This window comes from Elephantulus edwardii, unplaced genomic scaffold (assembly GCF_000299155.1).
Source record: "Elephantulus edwardii isolate Elephantulus edwardi_28Jun2011 unplaced genomic scaffold, EleEdw1.0 scaffold00028, whole genome shotgun sequence".
Lineage (NCBI taxonomy): Eukaryota > Metazoa > Chordata > Mammalia > Macroscelidea > Macroscelididae > Elephantulus > Elephantulus edwardii.
In genome coordinates, this window is record NW_006399778.1 from 1,713,035 (window position 1) to 1,735,669 (window position 22,635).

Consider the following 22,635-nt stretch of genomic DNA (forward strand, 5'->3'; position numbering starts at 1 on the left):
TACTTCCTGCTGAAAAGGGACGCTGTGGGTTTCAGGGTGAATGTCTTCTCTCACTACTCTAAAGGGCCCCCTTGGCAGTAGGAAACACATAGACTATTATGGAGATTGATTTTGGAATTTAGATGCACTGAGACATTCTTTATATATTTGTTGAGCCTGTTCTCTCTACCATGTCATGCTTTTGGTACAAAGAATATGGAAGAAAGAGGAATACTTTGAATACTTTCTGTATCAGGGTTAAAGAAGGCTTCATGGAAGAAGTTACATTTGAAGTAAGCCTTGAAAGATGGCTATGATATCATGTAGCAGAGAGTAGCATTAGGCTAGGCTCAACTGTGCTTTATGTGATCAGTATCCTCTTCACCTAGGAGAATGGAAGCCTTGTGGGGGCCGTTATGAAATTATGATAGTGTGTTTTCTAACTAGGGAGCTCTCATGCTGTAGTCTGTAGCAAGTTGTACTGCTAACCTGAAGGCGCTCAATTCTAATCCACTAGGAGCTCCACAGTTGAAAGATGGGCAGCCTTTTCCTGTATATTTTATAGTTTTTGGAAACTGCCAGAGTCAGCTGCATTGAATCTAACCCGATGCAATGAATTGAGTGAGAACTGAGGACAGTAGAGGAACAGGGCATGCCATGGGGTCAGGGGGTTCAGGCAGAGCATACTGTGGGTGATGGGGCTTCACTCAGATTTAAATAAGATTAGCTTCACTTTTTTCCCCCTCTCAAGTCAGTTTCACCTATTCTGTTGTTTAATTAATTTTAATGAACGTTTACAGAGATTTTGGATTTCCATACATTCATTGTTGCGTTTTTCTTCCTGCCCACCGTTCCCCCCAGTTCACTCTTTGAAAAGGAAAAGAAAAATTATTTCATTGGTATACAATCCTCACCTGCCTCATCCCACCCCGTGCTGAGTTCACTCCACTATGCAACCTTCATTCTGGACTCATCATAATCATAATACCCAGTTATATATCGCTTTCAAACAGTTTTCTACCTCATCTAGTCAATGCAGTATACATAATTTATCCAATTTTTCTCAGTCTCACTCCAACCCTGATGTCAGTCCTGTTCTACAACAGTGTCCTTTTGTGACTGAGATCTTTCACTCAGCATAATATCCTCCAAGGTCACCCATTTTGAATAATATTGCATGAGTTCCTTGTTTTTCAGTGCAGCATAGTATTCCATTGTGTGAATATACCAGAGCTTCTCTATCCATTCATTTGTTGATGGGCACTTAAGTTGTTTCCAGCTCTTTGCTATTGTGAACAAAGCCGTAATAAACTTGGGTGTGCATATATCTGCCTGGCTGGCAGTTATGATTTCTTTAGTGTATATTCCCAGTATGGAATTTGCTGGGTCAAATGGTATTTCTATTTACAACTTTTTGAGATAGTGCCATATAGCCTTCCACAGTGGTTGCACCATTTTATACTCCCAGCAACAGTGAATAAGGGTTCCAGTTTCTCCGCAACCTCGCCAGCGTTTGTTGTTTGCTGCTCTGTTAAATTTTGCTATTCTGTCTTGGGGTGAGATGATATCTCATGGTTGTTTTGAGTTTTACCTATTCTAACCCTACATAAAATTTCATTTGAATTGCACTGAAGGGAAAAATCAAGTTTTTGAAATTTTTTGCCAAGTATAGTATTTGTTAAGAATGTTGCTAGTTAAATTTTTTTTAATATAAAAAGAGTATTGCATCATGGACCTAGAACTAAAACCAAGGACTATAAACTTAATTAATGAAAAGCTTGGAAGAACTCTAGAAGTCCTAATCCACAACATAAAGAGTCTTCCAAGTATCCTGAAAAATCTACAACCAGGAGAAGATAAAATGGATGAATGGGACCTACTAAGAATCAAATCCCTATGCACATCCAAAAACTTCTATAATACGGTAAAAAGGGAAGCCACAGACTGGAATTAAGTATTTGGTAATGACATCTCAGATAAGGGACTTATATCTAGAATTTATAAAATACTTGAGAACCACAACAAGATAAAAAGTAAACAGTCCAACTGAAAAATGGGCACAGGATATGAACAGACACTTCATCAAAGAAGACATTCAGATGGCCAACAAGCACATGAAGAAATGTTCAAAATCCCTAGCTCTAAGAGAGATGCAAATCAAAACAACTCTGAGATATCATCTCACCCCAGTCAGAATAGCAAAACTTAACAAAACAGCAACAACAAATGCTGACGAGCTTATGGAGAAACTGGAACCCTTATTCACTGTTGGTGGAAGTGTAAAATGGTGCAACCACTGTGGAAAGTTGTGTGGCGCTTTCTCAAAAAGTTGCAAATAGAGATACCATTTGACCCAGTAATTCCACTACCGGGAATATACCCGAAAGAAATCATAACTGCTGTCCAAGCAGATATATGCACACCCATGTTTATCGTGGCTTTGTTCACAATAGCGAGGAGTTGGAAACAACGTAAGTGCCCATCAACAAACAAATGGATAGAGAAGCTGTGGTATTTTCACACAATGGAATACTATGCTGCATTGAAAAACAAGGAACCCATGCAATATTATTCAAAATGGGTGACTCTGGAGGACATTATGACAAGTCAAAAACCACAGTCACACAGAGACAAATACTGCATAGTGCCACTGTTGTAAAACAGGACTGACATTGAGGTTGAGGGGAGACTGCACTGAAACAGATGAGGAAGAAAACTGTTTAAAAGGGATAATGTGATTAGGTATTATTGTCATGACAGGCGTCCAGAGTGAAGGCTGCATAGTGGAGTGGACCTGGGAGGAGGGATTATAAAACAAGAATTTTACTTTTCAAAGAGACGAGTGGGGAGGGGCAGGGAGAAAAGTACAACAATGAATGAAAGGAAATCCAAAGTCTCTGTAAATTTTTATTAAAATTAATAATAATAAAAAAATTTAAAAAATAAAAAGAATGTTGCTCGTTGATATTGAGTCTTTCTTGAAAATCTGAATGAGTGAAATTTAACTCTTACAAGGCACTTCGGTTTTCTCCTATTTAAGTATCGTGCTTTGGTTTTCAGAGGTTGGAGTACCTTTAGCACTAGAAGGATAGGAACTATCGAACTACTGACTGAAATGATATTTAAGTTTCATCAGGACTTAATAATTGGGATATTTAGGTAATCCACTTGCTTCTAAATCATCTGATATGAAGAATTTCATTGTAACACTTTATGACCTTTAGTGAGATAGCCATAGTTATGTTATTCCATTCCACAGATAAGTAAACAACAGACTCAGAGACTGATATGCTGGAGTACAGTTTTAAATAAAGAGCTGAGGTTTAAATTCAGAGGGTTTTTTAAATTTGAAATAGTTAATTTCAGAGTTCTCAATGTTACCAGTTTTATATGTTGGTGGTTTTTGTACAATTTTTATCTTTAAAAGCAGTGTGCCACATTAAGCTACAACTCTCATTATCATTGCTCCTTCATTAAGGGGCAGGAAGTCCGTGTACTCTCTTGGTGAGTTGGGATTTTCTTGTCCTCTAAACATTGCATGTGTAATGGTTATTATTAAGCTAGCTTATTTCCCACACATACTGTTGTCTGTTACTCTATTTTAGCCTTCTAATCACAATTTCCACTACTTTGTTGAGCTTGAGGCAATTTTTCTTTCCAATAAAAAATGAATTTTTTTAAAATAAAAATTTTATTTTATACTGGTTTACTTACAAAGGTAATACACATTGTTTTTTCACACCAGGTCTTTCCTATTTCCTTTACCCACCCCTTCCTCCACCCTTCAAATTGTATGACCCTATTATTACCCCCTTGTCCATCCTCCCTCCTCTGCTCTTACCCTCCCCTCACACACATTTTACTAGTTATCCATTTCTACAGTAATGGTCTTATACAGCATTTATCCTTATGAGACTGAGTTAGTTCATTTAGCATAACATAATACTCTCTAGTCCCTCCCAAGTTAGGTAGCAATTTTCAAAATCATTGCTCCTGCATGTTGCGTGTGAATGTACCATAATTTCTCAGTCCATTTGATTGTGGTTAGACATTTGGGCTGTGTCCATGTTCGTAAATTAGTGAATAATGTTGCTTTGAACACTGGTGGAAAAAATTATTTTGGTTTGCTTACAAAGTTTGTATCCATTGTGTTACACACTATTCTTCATTCACATTGTGTTTTATACTGTCATTCCCATTCATTATATTTTATAAAATTAATCAAAATTGAACTATGCCCACCATTGAGGAATCACTAGTGGCCTAAGTAGTAAGAAACTGCACTGCAATCCCAAAGGCACACAGATCAAATCCACCAGCTGCCAGCTGCGTCACAGGAGAAGGATGGACAGTCTCCTTCCAAGCGATTTACAGCCTCTGAAAACCTGCTGAATGTCAGCTACGATTCACTTGTGTCTCATAGGCAAAAAACAACAGAGATTTTTATGGATAGGAATCTAAGAGGATCGTCTCCTTTAGCTAATTTGAGCCCTTTCAGCCCAGGAACTACCCATAGTTTAGATTATAAAACCATTTCAGTATGCATGGACTTACTCCATTCTTGATTAGAAATTTCTTGTTAACTAAATTTACCAGATTGAAAATTTGCATGTGATTGGTCTTACCCTTATCCACCAGGTTATAGTGTGTAGGTGAGCCAGAGACTTATCTTGGGTGAATACGGTCTCTCTTGAGCCAGCTTTCACCTTGCAAGTTACAAGCTTTTTTAGTATATTTATTCTTCTTGTTAAGTGCTGTCAAGTTGAGTACAACTCAGAATGACCCTATGAACAACAGATCGGAACGTTGTCCTATTCTTTGACATCCTTATCTCTGACACAGTTAATTAAGCCCATTGCTGCAGTCATTGTATAAGTTCATCTGGCTGAGGGTCTTCCTCTCTTTGCCAGCCCTCCACCTTGCCCAGCATGATGTCCCTCTCCAAGGAATAACCCCTCCTAGTTACATAGCCAAAGTGTGTGAGACAAAGCTTTATCATCTTTGCCTCCAAGGAGCACTCCAGCTGCACTATGACATACCTGTTTGTTCTTTTGGCACCCCATGTGCTATTCAGTACTATTTTCTAACACCACAGTGCAGAGGCATCAATTCTTATTATATACCTTTTTTTTTCTTTCATTTGTAGTAAGAATATATCTTGTGGTTTGGAATGACAGTATGGAGATAGTATCACATTACTGTTATGTGTCTTTGGCAACAAAGTCTCCTTGCATCCCAACATTGAAAGCAAGGGACTCATTCCTAAAAAAAAAAAAAAGAAAGAAAGAAACCACAAATGACATTTTAGGAAGAGATTGCTATCATATTGTTGTTTTGGTGTTAATGTGATCTCAGTTTTTTAGTTTAAAAAGTTTTAGAGATAGATAGAAAGGAAATAGACCAAAATTTCAAGCAGTAGTGTCTTTAGGTAGTATAACGGGACTTTTCTTTTTTACACTATTATGTATTTTCAACTATTGATCCTTCTCCTCTGTTCCCAACTTTTGCATTCCAGTTGCTCATTATTAATGCATTTTGCCTGCATTTCGATAGATCTCTTGCTGCAAAAGCTGATAGAAATCCCCTATTTCCTCCTCTTTGGCTCTGGTTGTTGATGTGTATATTTGAATTTTTTTCTTTTTTTATTTTTTTGTATTTTTATATTTTGTATATTTGAATTGATAGTGGTATTCACTGGCGTTCTTGTATGCATGTGGATATTACCCTATCACTCAGAACATTGTACTTCCAAGACGGATCTAGAAATTCCTTTAACTGTGAAAGCAACCCTATTTTTCCTCACCTTTTCATCTCCAGCGTAGTAAATTATGATTGTCTGACTCAAAATATCCCAGACCAGTCCATCTTATTTCACCAATATAATGTAGTATGTCAATATTTATACATTCCATTTCTTCCTTAACAATATCTAATTTTCCTACATTCATGGTTCTCACATTCCATGTTTCTATCACTAGTGTCTGCTTACAACTGTTCTCTTCCTTTGTGTTTCCATGCTTGAGGGCTCAGTCTCAGTTGTCATATCTGCTATTCTGAGTGTGCTCTGTGGAAACTATTCAATAGTATCATTGATATCACATGCAAGCAGGATTCTGTTGAAGACTATCCAAAAACGACTGGAACAGACAGACATCAACAGAGAACTGCCTGAAGTGCAGGCTGGATTTAGAAGAGTCCATAGTACTAGCTAATATTAGATGGATCTTGGCTGAAAGCAGGGAGTACCAGAGGAATATCTACCTGTTTCATTGACTGTGCAAAGGCATTTCACGGTGTGAATCACAACAAACTGTAGCTGACTCTGAGAAGAGTTAAGGAATCCCTTAACACTTGATTGTGCTTATGTGAAACCTATACTTGGACCAGGAGGCAATAGTCAGAACAGAGCAAGGAAACACTAAATGGTTCCAACTTGGGAAAGGTGTAAACCAGAGATGTGTCCCATCTCCAAACCTTTTTAATCTCTATGTGGAACAGATTATCCGGGAGGCTGGGCTGTATGAGGAGAATGTGGGATCAGGATTGGAGGAAGGAAGACTCATCTGTGTTATGCAGATGACACAACCCTGTTTGCTGAAACTGAAGAGGACCTGAACTGCTTGCTGCAGAAGGTCAAGGACTGCAGCCTTCAATATGGATTGAAGCTCAACATCAAAAACGCAAAGATTCTCACTACTAGGCCTATTGGCAGCATCATGGTAAGACAGTGAAGAGATTGAGATTGTTAACAGCTATCGTTTGTTTGGCTCCACAATCAACACTGTTAGTACCAGCAGCAGCCAGAAAATTAAGAGGAATTGCATTGGCAAAGTCTGCTGTCAGAAACCTCTCCAAAGTGCTTAAGAGCAACGATGTCAGTCTGGAGACTAAGGTGTGCTTGATACAAGCAGTGGCCTTTGCAGTTACTTGCTATGCATCAGAGAACTGGACAATGACTAGGGATGATAGAAGGAGAGTTGATGCCTTTGAACTGTGGTGCTGGAGAAGAGTGTTAGACTGCTAAGAGAACAAATAGGTTTGTTCTAGAGAGGGTGAAACCAGGCTGCTCCTTGGAGGCAAGGATTCTGAAGCTTCGTCTGACATACTTTGGATATGTTGCAAGGAGGGACCAGTCCTTGGAAATAGATGTCATGCTTGGGAGGGTGGAGGGACAGCACAAGAGAGGAAGACCCTCAATTAGATGGATTGTTTCCTTTACTGGGGTATGGGGTGTAGGCGTGTCAGAGACAAGATTGATGACCCAGAATAGAGCAGGGTTTTGGGCTTTTGTACATAGGATTGCTGTGAGTTGCAGGCACCTCGACGGCACATAACAGCAACAACAACATGTATTTTCAGATATTTTTAGAATAAACATTATTTCTTTTATATACATTCTATTTTATAAAATCCTTATATCTCTTAAACTTTATGGACACACATAGTTGCTTTATAAATATCATGTAATTTTTCCCCCCAGTGATCCTTTAAACCACATAATTTTTGGTTTGCATTTAATAATTCATCTACATTGTGTTTCGTTCATGTACATTGTGTTTTATATAATCATTCATCTACATTGTATTTTATATAATGAATTGCTGTTGATCTATGCCTATTGTTAACCCATATTTTCAAGTCTTTCCTATTCCTTAACCTCTCCACCTACCTACTAAACTTAAATTTGCTGTCAGGAACCTATCCAGAGTTTTGAGAAGCAACATTATCAGTTTAGAGACTAAGGTGTGCCTGGTCCAGGCCATGGTCTTTGCAGTTACTTGCTGTGCATCAGAGGGCTGGACAATGACTAAGGATGACAGAAGAAGAATTGATTAATGCTTTGAGTTGTGGTGCTGGAGAAGAGTCTTGAACATACCATGGACCATCAAGAAAACAAATAGATCTGGCTTGGAGAGGGTGAAACCAAGTCTCTCCCTGGAAGCAAGAATTTTGAAACTCTGTCTCACATACTTTGGGCATGTGGCCAGAAGGGGCTGATCCTTGGAGAAGAACATTATGCTTCGTGAAGGACATCAGACAGCACAGGAGAGGAAGACCCTGGTTAGATGAATTGATACAGTAACTTGGGTAATGGGGGTAGGCGTGTCAGAGTCAGTGAGACTGGTTCAAGACAGAATGGGCTTTGGAGCTATTGTACATAGGTTCGCTGTGAGTTATAGGCTACTCAACAGCACATAACAACAGTCTTAGTGATTTCCTCCCATTTCTACCCACTTTTTGCTTGCCCATTCTCATTTTGGACACTTAATATGCATTTTACTAATTATCCTTCTATTTTTATGATAATGGTCTTATGTAGCATTTGTCCCTATGAGTCATTTATCATAATGTCCTCTAGACTCTCCCATATTATACAGTATTTTACAAAATTGTTGTTCTTTAGTGCTGCATAATACTCCATCGTGCGAACATACCACAGTTTCTCAATCCATTTGTTGTTGATGGACATTTGGGCTGTTTTCATTTTCTTACTTTGTGAATAACACTGGTTTAACTATAAGTGTACATATCTCCATTCATGTCTAACTTCTGTACTTCCTTGGGATATATTCCTAGCATGGAATAGCTGGGTCATTTGGGATGTCTGTGTTCAGCCTTTGAAGGAGCAGCAAACTGCTTTCTAGAGTGGTTGTACCATTTTACAATCCCACCAGCAGTGTGTGAGTGTTCAGTCTCTCCACATCCTCTCAGTATTTATTGCTTGCTGTCCTGTTAAATTTTGCTACAGCTTCTGAAGTGAGATGATACCTTATTGTTTGGATTTGCATCTCTGATTTCCAGTGAGTTTGAGCATTTCTTCATGTGTCTGTTGGCCATCCAAATGTCTTCTTTTATGAAAAGTCTTTTTATGTCTTTTGCCCATTTGTTAACTGAGTTATCAGTCTTTGAAGCCTGTAGTATTCTGTAAACTTTCATTATGAAACCCTTGTCTAAGCTGTTACTGCTAAATGCTTTTCCCCATTCTGTAGGTTTTCTTTTTACCTTATTGGGAAAATTTTTGGTGCACATAGGGACTTACTTTTCGGAAGATCCCATTCTTCATTTTCATCCTCTCCTTGTTGTGCAGGCATATTGGTTTGTTTTTAAGGGAGGGCTTGAAAAGTTAAGTTTTTCACTTAATAACTTAAATTCAAATTTTAAGGATTGTAACCTACAGCAAAGACATTGATTGTAAAACATAAAGTAACTTTCCACCCCTCAGGAATTATATGTCTTTGCTGTGGCTTGTTGTTGATAAGTTCAAGACTCCTCAAGGATACTACAAGTCAGCATTGTTCAATGTACTTCTGAGGCTCTGCTAAGGAAGTAAGTTCATATTTTACATACCAGTTGTAAACACATCAAAGGTTTTTCAAATGTCCAGTCTTTTTCCCAGAACCCTTTTACAAGGCACTTTTACAGAACAGCACTGGGCTAGGCAAATGTGTCTAGGCATACTGTCTGCTCTTCCAGAATTGGTTTTTTGCATTACATCTTTAGATTTTATTTAGCCGGCTTTGAGTTTCTGACTGTTTTTGAGTTTGCCAAGAAGGCTATGTTAGTTCTTGAGCATATGCAGATTGCCTGGGTTGTGGAAGGTAGGTTTCTGTTCCCAAGAGAAAGCTGCATATAGTCCAAACCATCTTGGGGTGGGGGAAAGAGTGGGTATAGATGTGGAGTTTTGAGTTTGTGTTAGTACAATATTTGATAGCTAGGTTTTTTTGCCACATATGTAACCTTTAAGCACTATCAAGTTGGTTTCTTTGCTCTTTCCAGGTAAAAATGCAGAGGACATTTTTGGAGAGCTCTTTACTCAGGCAAATACCTTTGCCCATCGAGTAAGCTCCCTTGCTGAGAGGGTCGACCGCCTACAAGTTAAAGTCACTCAGCTGGATCCCAAGGAAGAAGAAGGTAAGGAAGCTGAGCTTAGCATTTGCAGGCTCTGCTGGGCAGTTATTTGGAATTTCCCCCACCCCAATTTATTAAAAAAAAATGCGGGGAGAAATCTCAGAAACCTATGGAACTCAGCTGTGAAGTGACATAAGCTTGGGTGGCGTGAAACCTTTTTAGCTCTACCACACCTTCCTATGCTCCCTTCTCCTATTCCCCCCAATTCTCTTTCTTAAATTCTTCTCCCCCAATCATATTTTGCTACCATAAAAGTACTTGGAAGATTCATTCCTCCTAAGGAGAGGCCTGACAGATCTGGCCACATAGTAAACCTTTGTTTTGCCTCATTTTGTTCAGTGGTGAAATGGCTGGGCTGCTGACAGCCTTGGGCTTCCCTGGAGAGGGAGGGGGGTTGGAAAACCTGGCTGCAGACAGCCGCAGCCAAGAAATGCAGCAGCTGAGGTCTCTCTGACTGGTGTGACTCAGTGTTTGCTCAAATAGCCTGTCGTCCATTTTCTAACGCCTTCCATCTTCTCTCAGTGTCACTTCAAGGAATCAACACCCGAAAGGCTTTCAGAAGCTCTACCATTCAAGACCAGAAGCTCTTTGACAGAAACTCACTTCCAGTGCCTGTTTTAGAAACATATAACACTTGTGATACCCCCCCACCTCTCAACAATCTTTCTCCTTACAGGTAACAGCTAGCTAGTTCCTCCCCTTTTCCATCAAAAGTAAATAATCATTGGATTGTCTTTTTTACATAAAGATGTTTGCACGAGAGAATTTTTTCAGATAGCTCACTATGCCATAGTTACTTGTGACAGCAGAAGCTGACGTTTTCTAAATGAACAGTTGTCACTTGATTCTTTAAATTCTTAGTGAATATGTGTAGAAAATTTGCTATTGTACTGCTTGCTGCAAAGCTTTAATTTCGTATAAGCCAGGTCCATCCTGGATTCCATACAAGGAATTTAGTTATTAATTAAAGAACCAAGATGACTTTATTACAAGATGGTTCTATAATGTGGATCCCAGGGGCAACATTCTAGCAAGGCTCCCACTTATTTGGAAATCACTAGATTACCAGATGTTTTAGTGTGATAGTGAGCCAAGCCTCACTACTGGTTCCACTAGGTCCTGAGGGGTCCTTCCAGTTTCAGGAAGAACAGGCATTCTTCTAGATGAATACTGTTCACTTTGTTTTGTACACCCTTTCAGAACTCCCTTCTGCAAGGTCCTACCTTCCTGTGCCTGGACTTAGTAGCCTCATAGACATCTTGAAGCCTCTCTGTTCTAGTGGTCAGATGGTGGTGTCATCCTGCAAAACACCACTGACCAGGCTCAGAAGATAAATGTTTCTCTTGCTTACATCTATAAATAACTTTGAGGTTGATGGTCAGGTTGTTTAGGAGTTATGCTGCTAACACAAAGGCACCAGTTTGAATCCACCAGCTGCTCCTTGGGAGAAAGATGGACAGACTCCTCCTGTGTGATTTACAGTCTCTAAAAACCAACTGAAGGGTCAGCTATGAGTCAGTTCTGACTCAACAGCACATAACAACAAAAGTAATCACAGATAGCGGGAAGCAGATGTCTTCTGTGAGACATGGGTGTACTGCAAAGGTAGGTAGGTATGTGTGTGCGTACCTGTGAGATTCAAGGACATCTGCCTGATTTAGGGAGCATGTGTGAAATTATCTCTTGGCTTTCTAAGGGGATAGCTTGAAGAGCTGGATAGATATTTTTATTCTCTAACTTCCATCATTTAGTCTAGTTGAGATTAGGGTTTATATGGAAGAAGGGATCGCACACCTGATAATATTAGAAAGAGTATGATACTGGATTTGTGTGGTAGGATGATTTGTTGTTGTTGGGTGCCATCGAGTCACCTGCGACTCATAGCAACCCTGTTTATAACGTCTCTGAACCCTCCTTTATCTCTGACACACCTACCCCTTTTACCCCAGTCACTGAGTCAGTCCTTCTCATCCAGAGTCTTTCTCTTTTCAGATTTAGTGTCTGTTCCCAAGTATCTTGGAAAATTAGAGAATTATTGAAAGAGAGAAAGATCCTCAATGAGATCGATTGACACACTGGTGGCAGCAATGGGCTCAAACATAGTAGGTAGTGAGGATGGCGCAGGACAGGACAGGCTTCCAAACTGTTGTTCATAACATTGCAGAGGAGTAGTCAACGCAGAGACTCCTGACAACATTGACTCCATTACCTACATTGGTCTAACAGACATGGGCAAAGTTTAATATTTTTAAATTTATTGATGTCTGATTTAGAAATGTTTTCAGTATGTTGTGATGGGATTAGAGGCCAGGGAAGCCTTTCTGATGATTTTCTTTTTAAATTTTTTCTTTGTTGAAAACATACATAGCAAAAGGTACACAATTTCACCAATTTCTGCATAACACAGTTTGGTGACATGGATTACATTCTGTAAATTGTGTGGCCATTTCATTCTTTTTCATTTGTTCTTCCCTGTTGGCATAAATCACGTTTTCCTGTCAGATCTTTATTTGCTGTTTTCCAAGTCTTTTAATTTAGATTAAGTTAAAAATAAATGTCTTTGAAGAGGGACATCATACTTTGAAGAATGGAGGGATGGTGTCGAAGAGGAGGACCCTGGATTAGATGGATCTAAACAGTGACTGGGGCAATGAAGGTTGTTGTGTTGGAATTAGTTAAGATTGGCCCAAGACAAAACAGGCTTCAGAGGAGTTGTACATAGGGTCACTGTGGGTCATAGGTGACTTAACAGCACATAACAACAACAAACAAGTACCCACTTTCTGGAAAGTAACAGTGGTTTAGCCAGGCCAAAGAACAAGATTATAACCTGGATCACTGAGTCAGGCACAGATAACCCAGACTTTGCTTCTCTGCCAAAAGAACAAACAATTCTATCTTAGAAAAAGTGCAACCAGGATTCAAGGATAGTGTTAGGAGGGGCTGGTCCTTGGAAAAGGCTATCATGTTTGGAAAGGAGGGTCAGCGAAAGAGAGGAAGACTGTCAACAAGATGGGTTGACACAATGAATGTAACAGTGGACTCATGTACATCAGAGATGATGAGGATGGCACAGGATAAGGTAGGGTTCAGATCCATTGTTCATAGGATCGCCATGAGTATAGTTGGCACCACAGCACCTAACAACAAGTCTGACTCTACTACTGTCACATCAGCTAGAGTTGTAGTTATTAAAAACTGGCCTTTTGTTCTCATTGGGGCCCCCTTGTGACTGGGGGTGAGTGGATGCAGAGCTATTCTAGGAGAGAAAAAATACTGTGGCTATCTGTATGTATTTGGCAGAGGAATAACAGCTGTTGACCAGATTTTTTCATGTGTATACATATGTGCATATAAGCCAGTTATGAGCATGAATTTGTGTGTATAGGTTTCATATTTGTGGGATTCTACTGATGCTGCCTGCAGAGTTCTGGAGAACTGGTGTGGGAAAGTAGAACCAGTGGCAGAATGCCTCAGGTGTGCCAGAGTATCAGGATTTCTTCTTGGAAATGTTTGTGATTATGCAGATCATTAGAAATAATCACGATTCCTGCTGCAAAAGCATGTTCTTGTCCTAATCATGCAAATTTTTTTATCAGGAATTGAAAGTAAAAGCCAAGTTTCTTTAAAGAAGAAGAAAGAGGTACCTTTTAGGGTCAGAGGAAACTAATATAAGAAATAATGCAGTCAATTTGAATGGTTTCTTAATTCCTCAGTGTAAAAACTGCTAACTGCTGGATGTTTAGAATATTGGATTTGGTAGGGAACTCATCTGTCTACTGACAGCTACTTGTCTTCATTTCTATCCCAGGGACGATGGGAAAGAGGCACTCAAATTCTACACAGACCCTTCATACTTCTTTGATCTTTGGAAGGAGAAGATGCTGCAGGACACCAAGGATATCATGAAAGAGAAGAGAAAGCATAGGGTGAGGGGAAAGGGGCGTCTGTTCTACACATCAGTAGGCATGATTGTGGAGGGGGAATGAAAAGGAAGCCAGTCTCATGTGAAGTAATCATTCCGAGTGGCTGCCTTCTTGGATGCCAGGTGAAACTCTAAAAAAATTGTGTCCACACCAAGCACAACCAAGATGAAAGCATGAATCACACCAAAAATGTGTGTATTCCCCCAACACTATTAACAATTGAATATATTCAGGCTGAGTTTTAGAAATCGACTTTTCTATTCACCATTTATTTCTCTTGCAATTTGCACCTGACTCTGCTGGACACTCGGGCTAGGCTCGTCCCTTCCCCACCAGTTTTCCCGTTCATTTTTCAGAGATCAGCACAAGGCTCTGCAGTGTTTGATTTGTAGTAAGCAATTAACACCTTCATCACTGGCTGGGTGGAGCAAAGAGAATCTGCCTGATTTTTGGAGCTGCCCTTCTCTGCGTATATCTGCAGCAGTGTGGCCGACCAGTGCAACCACATAATCCCATTAACATGACTGCCAGAAAGCCCAAGAGAGTGCCAGGGGCTAGTGCAGCTGCACAGGAAGAAGAATTCACTGGGTTTTTATTTTATTTTTAAATTATTTTCTAACTATTTCCTTAAATCTGTCCAGATGTCTACAACTGTCATTATTTCTCATCTTTCTTGATTTGACTTTTAGAATAGAGCAAATAAAAAATGACTGTTTATTAAATTCTTAACAATTAGAACGTTTCAAAAACGTAAATGTTTTACCCAAAAAGGCAGTGCAGGTTTCCCATAACTAGAGGCATTTACATTTGAGATTAAGCAAATATTTTTTACAGGCTTGGATTAGATGACATTCTAAGTCACCTCAAACCCAATGATCCTATAAATTGTATAATAGTATATATAGTCTAGGCAAAAATCACCATTTGGATACATGTTCATAAAGATGGGTGGAATTCTTAATAAAGAACTTTGGGAACTGTTTTATTAAGGCTTTTCTGTTCCTTTTCATTATAGAAAGAAAAGAAAGATAATCCAAATCGAGGAAATGTAAACCCACGTAAAATTAAGACACGTAAAGAAGAGTGGGAGAAAATGAAGATGGGACAAGAATTTGTAGAGTCAAAAGAAAAACTGGTGCCTTCTGGGTAAGTAATACTTTGTACTCTTGCTAGGATTTTTTAAGGGGCTGGGGATTTGGAGACAGCAATCTTGGACAGTTCCGTCATGACACCTTTCACACTCTTCCATACCACTGTTTATCACCTACTTTAAAGTGTATCCATCTGGTGATTAAAATTTGCTAAATAAACAAAGAAACTCAATAGTTGAAATTAATTAACAGAGTGGTATTAAAAAGAAAGCTCATGGCTTTTTCGTATTCAGCCATCCAGTGGTATGTCTGAAGGCATCAGAGGAGAGACTGAAAAGGGAACCAAAGTGGTCTTCAGTGCTTTTTGCTTCCAGAGCATTGGTTTGAAGCCCATGGGCGATTCAGGGAGTGGGGAGGATCAGGCGGGTAATTCATACGCATCACCAAAGCAACTTTTCAGTCAGCCTTTGTCAGTCTCAGGGGAGAGGCTAGCCAAGGGGCTGAATGAGGACCTCAGAAAGAGTGTGGGAAAGGTTGCCTGGCCAGTATTAAGGCTGTATATCTCCATGGAGAAATAGGAGATGTCAGTCTGACCCCATTTCCCAATACCAAATTACACTGAAGGTTTAAGAGGGGGGGGAATGGTTTTGAAGCTTGAATTTGATGCTTATCCTGGTATTCGACCCATATGACACTCAAAGCCAAGTCACCATGACTGCTTGGCATGAATATCGCCCTGATTTTTCCCTTAAATACATTACATCCTGACTGTCAGAAAACCTTGCCTGCCGATGTTGGGTGTGTGGGAACGAAGAAAGCAAAGAGTTGTGGCCTTTAGAGATAACTCTACCATTAAATCTTGACCTTAAAAATCTTGGCACTTCAAGGGGGAAGAAAATGTATGACAATGAATTTAAAAATAAATAAATAAAATTTTTGACACTTCTGATACTTGTTCTTCCTCAGAAGATTTACTTTAAAGGGTGATAAAGATAGTGAGAGGAGAAAATGAACCTTTTTCTCTAAAGCGATATCAGCCCTGAGGCTTCATTATCTTCACCTCCTAGTACAAGGGATGGATTTGTTCCTTGGTCCCATCACTTGTTCAGACAGGCACTTGTCATAGGTTCAGTGACTCTAAAGCCAGAAGTTTGCATATCCAGAATGCCAACTCTTGTGTGTCATTTTCTTGTGGTTTTAAAGTGGGGAAGACGAGGACTTTGCTTTCATTTTCCTGTTGTCCAAGAGGTTTGGTGTTGAGTTGCATCTGGACATGCTTGTTGATGAACTTGTACAGAAATGTCCTAACCCCATAGAGCTCTAACTTTTGAGAATTTTCTACATCAGAGCATCTTTTTATTTAGTTCATTTTCTTGAACTCTCTTCTCCCCGAAATCTGTTTTAGACAAGATCTTTAGCAACTCAACAATGATAGAAAGAACAGTGAGGTGAAACAAAGAAGGCCAGATTTTTCTAGGTGATGCTGGTATGTTTTTGCTGGTATGTTTAGAGCTTTGTTGCCTGGTGTATTTTGTGCTTGTTTGGAAGTTTGCTGTTCACCCAGAGCAAGTTCACTGAGGGCACAGTGCTGTGAGGGGCAGGTTTCCATGAAGCAAGCCCAAGCACCCTACTCGAATCAGAAGCTTATTTTTTTGGATGTGAGACCTGGCAGGGAGACCAGGTTTCAGTACCAACCAGAAATCTGCATTTGTCCTCTGCTTGCTTTTGCAATCACATACCTCTCTGGCACTCCAGGGGCTTGCCGACCTCAAACCCAGGCTGTGGGCCAGTCATGTGTTTGCAGCCTGTGGGGTTTGGCTTTGCTCTTTTCTGTAAGACACACTTGGAGATTTAGATGTAGCCTGCATCAAACATTGGGGAGAAAATTTAAAAGAATTTGTGGCAACAATGAATGAATGGAAATCCAAACTCTCTGTATTTTCTTTAAAATTAATAATAAAAAAAGGGGGGGGGAAGAATTTGTGGATTTGGCAAGGCCAACATTTGTTGTTGTTGTTATGTGCCGTCGAGTCACCTGCGATTTATAGCAACCCTTTGTACAGCAGCCCTAAACCCTATTCTAGCCTGTGCCGATCTTACTGTCTCTGACACGTCCACCCTCTTTACCCCAGACACTGAATCAGTCAAGGGTCTTCCTCTCCTGTGCTGTCCCTCCACCCTCCCAAACATGACATCCCCCTCCAAGGAGCACCCTGATTTCACCCTCTCCAGGACAAAGGTGTTTGTTCTCCTAGCAGTCCATGGTATATTCAGTATTCTTCTCCAGCACCACAGCTCAAAAGCATCAATTCTCCTTCTCTCATCCCTAGTCATTGTCCAGCTTTCCGATACATCGCAAGTAATTGCAAAGACTAGGAAAGGATAAACTGAGTTTAATCCCATTATAACAACAACCTAGTAGGAATATCTGTTTAATAACAGACTAGTTAAACCTGAAAGAAAATTTTCTTATAATGGAAAATATTCAGGAAATGCACTTATTTTGTTGGTGGTGTTATGTGCCGTCGAGTCGCTTGCGACTCATAGCGACCCAATGTACAGCAGCTCTAAACTCTGCTCTGTCCTGTGCCAATCTCATTGTCTCCGATACTCATCCCAATTGCCCCAGTCACCGAATCAATCCACCTCCCAGAGGGCTTTCCCTTCCTGCGCCTGCCCTCCACCCTCCCAAGCATGATGTTCCTCTCCAAGGACCGGTCCCTCCTTAAAACATGACCAAAGTATGTCAGACGAAGTTTCAGAATCCTTGCCTCCAAGGAGCAGCCTGGTTTAACTCTCTCCAGGATGAATCTGTTTGTTTTCCTAGCAGTCCATGGTACCCTCAGCACTCTTCTCCAGCACCACAGCTCAAAAGCATCAATTCTCCTTCTATCCTCCCTGGTCATTGTCCAACTCTCTGACGCATAACAAGTGATTGCAAAGACCATGGCCTGTACTTATTTTATCCCGTCCTACTAGCTTTTGTAGAGAGCTCTGGTGGTTTAGTGGTAAGGAATTATGCTGCCAACCCAAAGGTATATGGTTCAGATTTCCCAGCCACTGTGCCGGAGAAAGATGGGCAGTTTCCTCTCGTATTGGAAAGCCCACTAGAGTGTCAGCTACGAGTCAGTTGCACCTCAACAGTACATAACAACAAGAACAATGGCTTTTTTAGCAAATGCTTTTTTGTAGTGTCGTAAAAAGAGAGAGAGGAAAAGCATCATCACTCAAGTTCTTTAAATGACAGTTTTGGCTTTGGGTTTATTTTCAGGTATCCACCTACCTTGGTGTACCAGAATGGCAGCATCGGCTCTGTAGAAAATGTGGACACAGGCAGTTATCCTCCACCACCACCACAGTCAGACTCCACTTCTCCACCTTCTCCTTCCTTCTCGGAAGACAACTTGCCTCCTCCACCAGCAGAATTCAGGTAAGTAGTAGTTCCTCTACTCACTTTGGGTGGTTAAACACTCAAAAATAGATTAAGAATTAAAAATCTTGGCTAGGAACAATAAAATAACTTAAGGTAGATTTTTCTAGAAAATAGAAATAATTAATGTTCATCTCAAATACTTGAGAGGTCCCAGGCATTATGTTAAACACTGTATACATTACTTAATCCTCACAGCAGCCCTCTTGAGATAGATACTGTTGTTATCCCCATTTTATAGATAAGTTAGCTGTGAGGTACGGAGAAGTTACCTGAGATCACATAGCCAGAAAGAGCTAGATCCATGATTAGAAAGCAGGTCACTCTGACTCCAGAGTCTGTGTGGGTAACTGCCAGGTATTCTGCCCACATTTAACCGGATAAAGTCACCTACTTGTCTCTTATTTTTCAGTTAGCTTTAACCCTATGTGAAAGGAAGTGGTAGAATCTGTTGGCCATAAAATATTTAGCAGATAACCTTGTCCAGTTATATAGGAAGCTAACAGACATTTTTGCTCTCCTGTTGCTCTTGGATCATTTCATTGCCAGGTAGAATCTTCAGAAAGAGAAGTATAGAAAAGAAAGATGAATTTTAGGCCTCTGTCCAGTTTTTTGTATTAATTGGAATCTCTGACAGTGGTGCATAGAGGAGGAGCAAACCAGTTATGGCTGCAAAAACATCTGAAAATTGTTTGAATCTTAGTTTTTTTCTCAGGGTTACTCTTCCCTTCTCTGGTGCCTAACAAATGAGATCTTTGAAAGTTAAGACTTCTCAGATGCTGCCCAGTTAGAGGTTGGCTACATTGAGAACCCTTTAGATGGGAACCTAAAGCACTTCTGTCTCATTTCTTCCCCGTACCCAGTTCTTGACTATGATGAAGATCTGTAAAATTTTTAAGATGGTTATTTTTCTGAGTAGCTATTAACGCAGGGGATGTTCAAAAGGAAGAAAAAGAAACCCTGCATGCTCATCACACAAGGCCTGCTTGTTCAGCTGCAGCCAGGCATATCTGATCCCAGAAAAAGTGTAGTCTTAATCCTTTGTCAATCCAGGTCAGAAGTCTCATGACCTCTTCATTTCCCGTCTCCACAGATCCTTGGATGGAGATTTATTCTCAGTCTTTTCACACACAAACACTGAAGATGCATACACCTGAATCTATATCCCACTCAGATTTGGTCAGCTTGGCTTGGGCTTTCTGACCTCATAAGATCTAGTGAATGTTAATATCCTGAACACCAAGGACCAATGAGGGGGTGGTCTTTGAAATTTTATTCTAGTGTACTTTGCTTCATGATTAAACTGTTGCTTCAAGAGGAAGGTTCAGGAAAAGCCTTCCCTTGGATAACTAAGTGGTTAGAGGAGGTCCTACAATATGATTTCATAGCATTGACCCAATAGAAGACTCTTAAGCCCACATCTTTCAAGCAGTTTTTCTCAATCTCTGATTATCCACCAGAAACACATTTACCTTAAAGATTGCCTCTTTCATTATGGTCTTTTCTGACTATTCCCAAGGTTTTTCTTTCTGTTTGAGCCAGAATGTCATGATATAGTTAACTAAAGTGAACTTAGGCTTCTAGATAAACCTAACGACAGGCATACCTAGAAGATACTGTGGGTTCAGCTGTGGTGTGCCACAATCAAAGGAGTCACAGAAATGTTTTGGTTTCCCAGCGCATATACATCACACTATACTGTAGTCTATTAAGTGTGCAATAATGTGAAATTAAAATGTGACACAGATATGAAGTGAGCAGGTGCTTTTGCGAAAATAATGTTAATCGGCTTGCTTCACAAAATATTGTGAATCACAATAAAGTGAAGTACAGTGAAATGAGATATGCCTGTACAGGTAGTTGTTTCCATCGTGAGAATGGTAAAAGCCTTATTTTCTTTGTCCTTTTAGCTACTCAGCAGACAACCAAAGAGGGTCTGGCTTGGTTGGACCCAAAAGATCAAGTGTGGTCAGCCCAAGCCATCCACCACCAGCTCCTCCTCTGGGCTCTCCTTCAGGTCCCAAACCTGGTTTTGCCCCTCCACCTGCCCCTCCACCTCCACCTCCAGTGATTGGTGTCCCATCACCACCACCACCTGTAGGGTTTGGAACTCCAGGAACACCACCGCCACCTTCACCTCCATCTTTCCCATCCCACCCCGATTTTGTTGCCCCTCCACCTCCTCCTCCACCTCCAGCAGCTGACTATCCAGCTTTACCGTCCCCTCTGTTGTCCCAGCCAGCAGGAGGAGCACCTCCTCCTCCCCCACCTCCTCCACCTCCCGGGCCCCCACCGCCCCCTTTCAGTGGTGCAGAAGGCCAGCCTCCCATGCCCCCACCACCTTCTGATGCAACCAAACCCAAGTCCTCCTTGCCTCCTGTAAGTGATGCCCGAAGTGACCTGCTTTCAGCCATCCGCCAAGGTAAGTCCCTGGGGTCCCTTGTCTTTCTGGAGCTGGGACAATTTGATTAGGAGGTATTGAGGGGTTCTGTGGTCCTCTTAGAGACTAGTTTTAACTAGATGAGGAGAGATTTGAACCTCAGACTTCAGATCACACTGAAGCAATACAGATTTAGATTTTATCCTTAAAAAAGACATCTCAGATTTAGATTTCTTTCCATCTTGGCTTAAAGTAAGGATTCTTAATCTGGGATCTTTGAACTTCTCCAAAATTTGAATTGTCTGTGCTTCGATTTTTTTTATTCCTTGAGAAAGGATCCTCGTTTTTCATCAGATTCTCAGTAGTTCTGTGACCCAGAGAAAAATCAAAACTCATCATCCTGAACAGGACTTCTGTAACTGGACTCGGTCGCTCCCTGTCTTGCCCTCTCGTGTCCTTCCTCCTGTTCCCCCTTTCTCTGCTTCCTACTCCCTTGCTTTTCCCTTTTCCTCCTACTCCTTTCCCTCTTTTGTCTCCTTTATTCTCTTTCTCCTGCCTCCCTCCTCTCCTCATCTCACCCTCATTAATTCTCTATCAAAAGCCAGGTTTACTCCCAAGGGGTTACAGTAGTTATTTCTGTTTGTAACCCTCAAGGAACTTCTGGAGAGGTTTAGAGACTGAGAGAACAGTCCTGGGCAGCTGGCTCCTTTATGATCCATGATATTGGGCAGGCTGAGTGCTTGCTGGATAGGATGTGATGGCCACACTCCACACATGAGAATTGTACCATCCTCACCAGCTTGAGGGTATACACTGGGAAGAACGGCAGGCTTCCTTTCCAACACACCTGTAGCACTGGGGCCACCAATTTCCTAAACCTCCTTATTGTTTTGTTGTTTCCTCTGTTCCTTCTTTGCTCTCTCAGAGGGTCCTTTATTTCTGTCCTTGCCAGTTCTCCCATCAGTAGCCACTCTACTTTAGTCCTGGGGCAATTATGAGACTGAGGACATGCTTTTTCATCTCTTTTCCCCTCCCTCTTCCCCCAGGCTTTCAACTGCGCAAGGTTGAAGAGCAGCAGGAGCAAGAGAAGCGGGATGTCATTGGGAACGATGTGGCCACCATTTTGTCACGTCGTATTGCTGTTGAGTACAGCGACTCAGAAGATGACTCCTCTGAGTTTGATGAGGACGACTGGTCAGATTAACTCTTCCTGCCTGCTGCCCACATCTTTTTTTTATTTTCTTCCTACCTGGCTACTTTGATCTACTCTAATAGTAACATGGAAGAAAAAAGGGAGGAAAAAATAATTTCAAGGGGCCAAAGCCTTTCCTAAAGCAACCAAAGATATAACCAAGTGCTTCCTCCAAATCAGCCTGTATTTCCCCTCATCCCCATAGTCAGCCCCTTAGAGCTCCTGAGAATCCATAGCTAAGATGTTTCCTCTTCTTTTCAACTCCTATTGCATAGTGAAAGGAAAGGAAAACCCCAGAGCAGATCTCTTGACTATGTTGGAACTGGAGATGGTGCTTTCCTCTAGGGCCCATTTCCAAACTGTGGTCTTCTTTCAGAATGTTTGCCCTCCACTGCTTCAAATAATGCCAGCTTTCTGGTCCTAAAGCAGTGTGAATGGCGTGTGTGGGCACAGCTGGCCCTTTGCTATGCACCGAACGGGCAGAGCAGGCTGCATACCCCAGCAGCCAGACTGCCGCACCCTTCTGCCTTCATCTGTAGAGTGGGGCTGCCTTTTGCTAAACTATCCCTATGCCTCAGATGCCCGTTACTCCAAGAGGCATCAAGCACGCAAAGAATGTGTCACTCCTCAGCCTAGAAATGATGCTTTTCTGAAGACTGAAACTATTCAGTGCCTCTTTCCCCACTTCCCTTCTTGGTGAATGTGATATTCAGGTATCCCCTTCAATG

The 22,635-nt window shown here is 40.9% G+C and overlaps 1 protein-coding gene across 2 annotated transcripts in view; it reads left to right on the plus strand.

Annotated features, from left to right (window-relative positions):
• WASF2 (WAS protein family, member 2) overlaps positions 1-22,300 on the plus strand; it is a 138,268-nt gene extending 115,968 nt beyond the window's left edge. Inside the window, exons 3-9 of one of the 2 annotated variants that reach the window (XM_006883462.1) lie at positions 9,757-9,891; positions 10,411-10,564; positions 13,700-13,817; positions 14,830-14,960; positions 18,177-18,335; positions 20,246-20,757; positions 21,762-22,300. In XM_006883462.1, coding sequence (XP_006883524.1) covers positions 9,757-9,891; positions 10,411-10,564; positions 13,700-13,817; positions 14,830-14,960; positions 18,177-18,335; positions 20,246-20,757; positions 21,762-21,919 — 1,367 coding nt within the window. In that variant the 3' untranslated portion in view covers positions 21,920-22,300. The remainder of the gene's footprint in view (positions 1-9,756; positions 9,892-10,410; positions 10,565-13,699; positions 13,818-14,829; positions 14,961-18,176; positions 18,336-20,245; positions 20,758-21,761) is intronic. The other variant, XM_006883463.1, reaches the window with a different exon arrangement.
• The last annotated feature ends 335 nt before the right edge of the window (positions 22,301-22,635 follow it).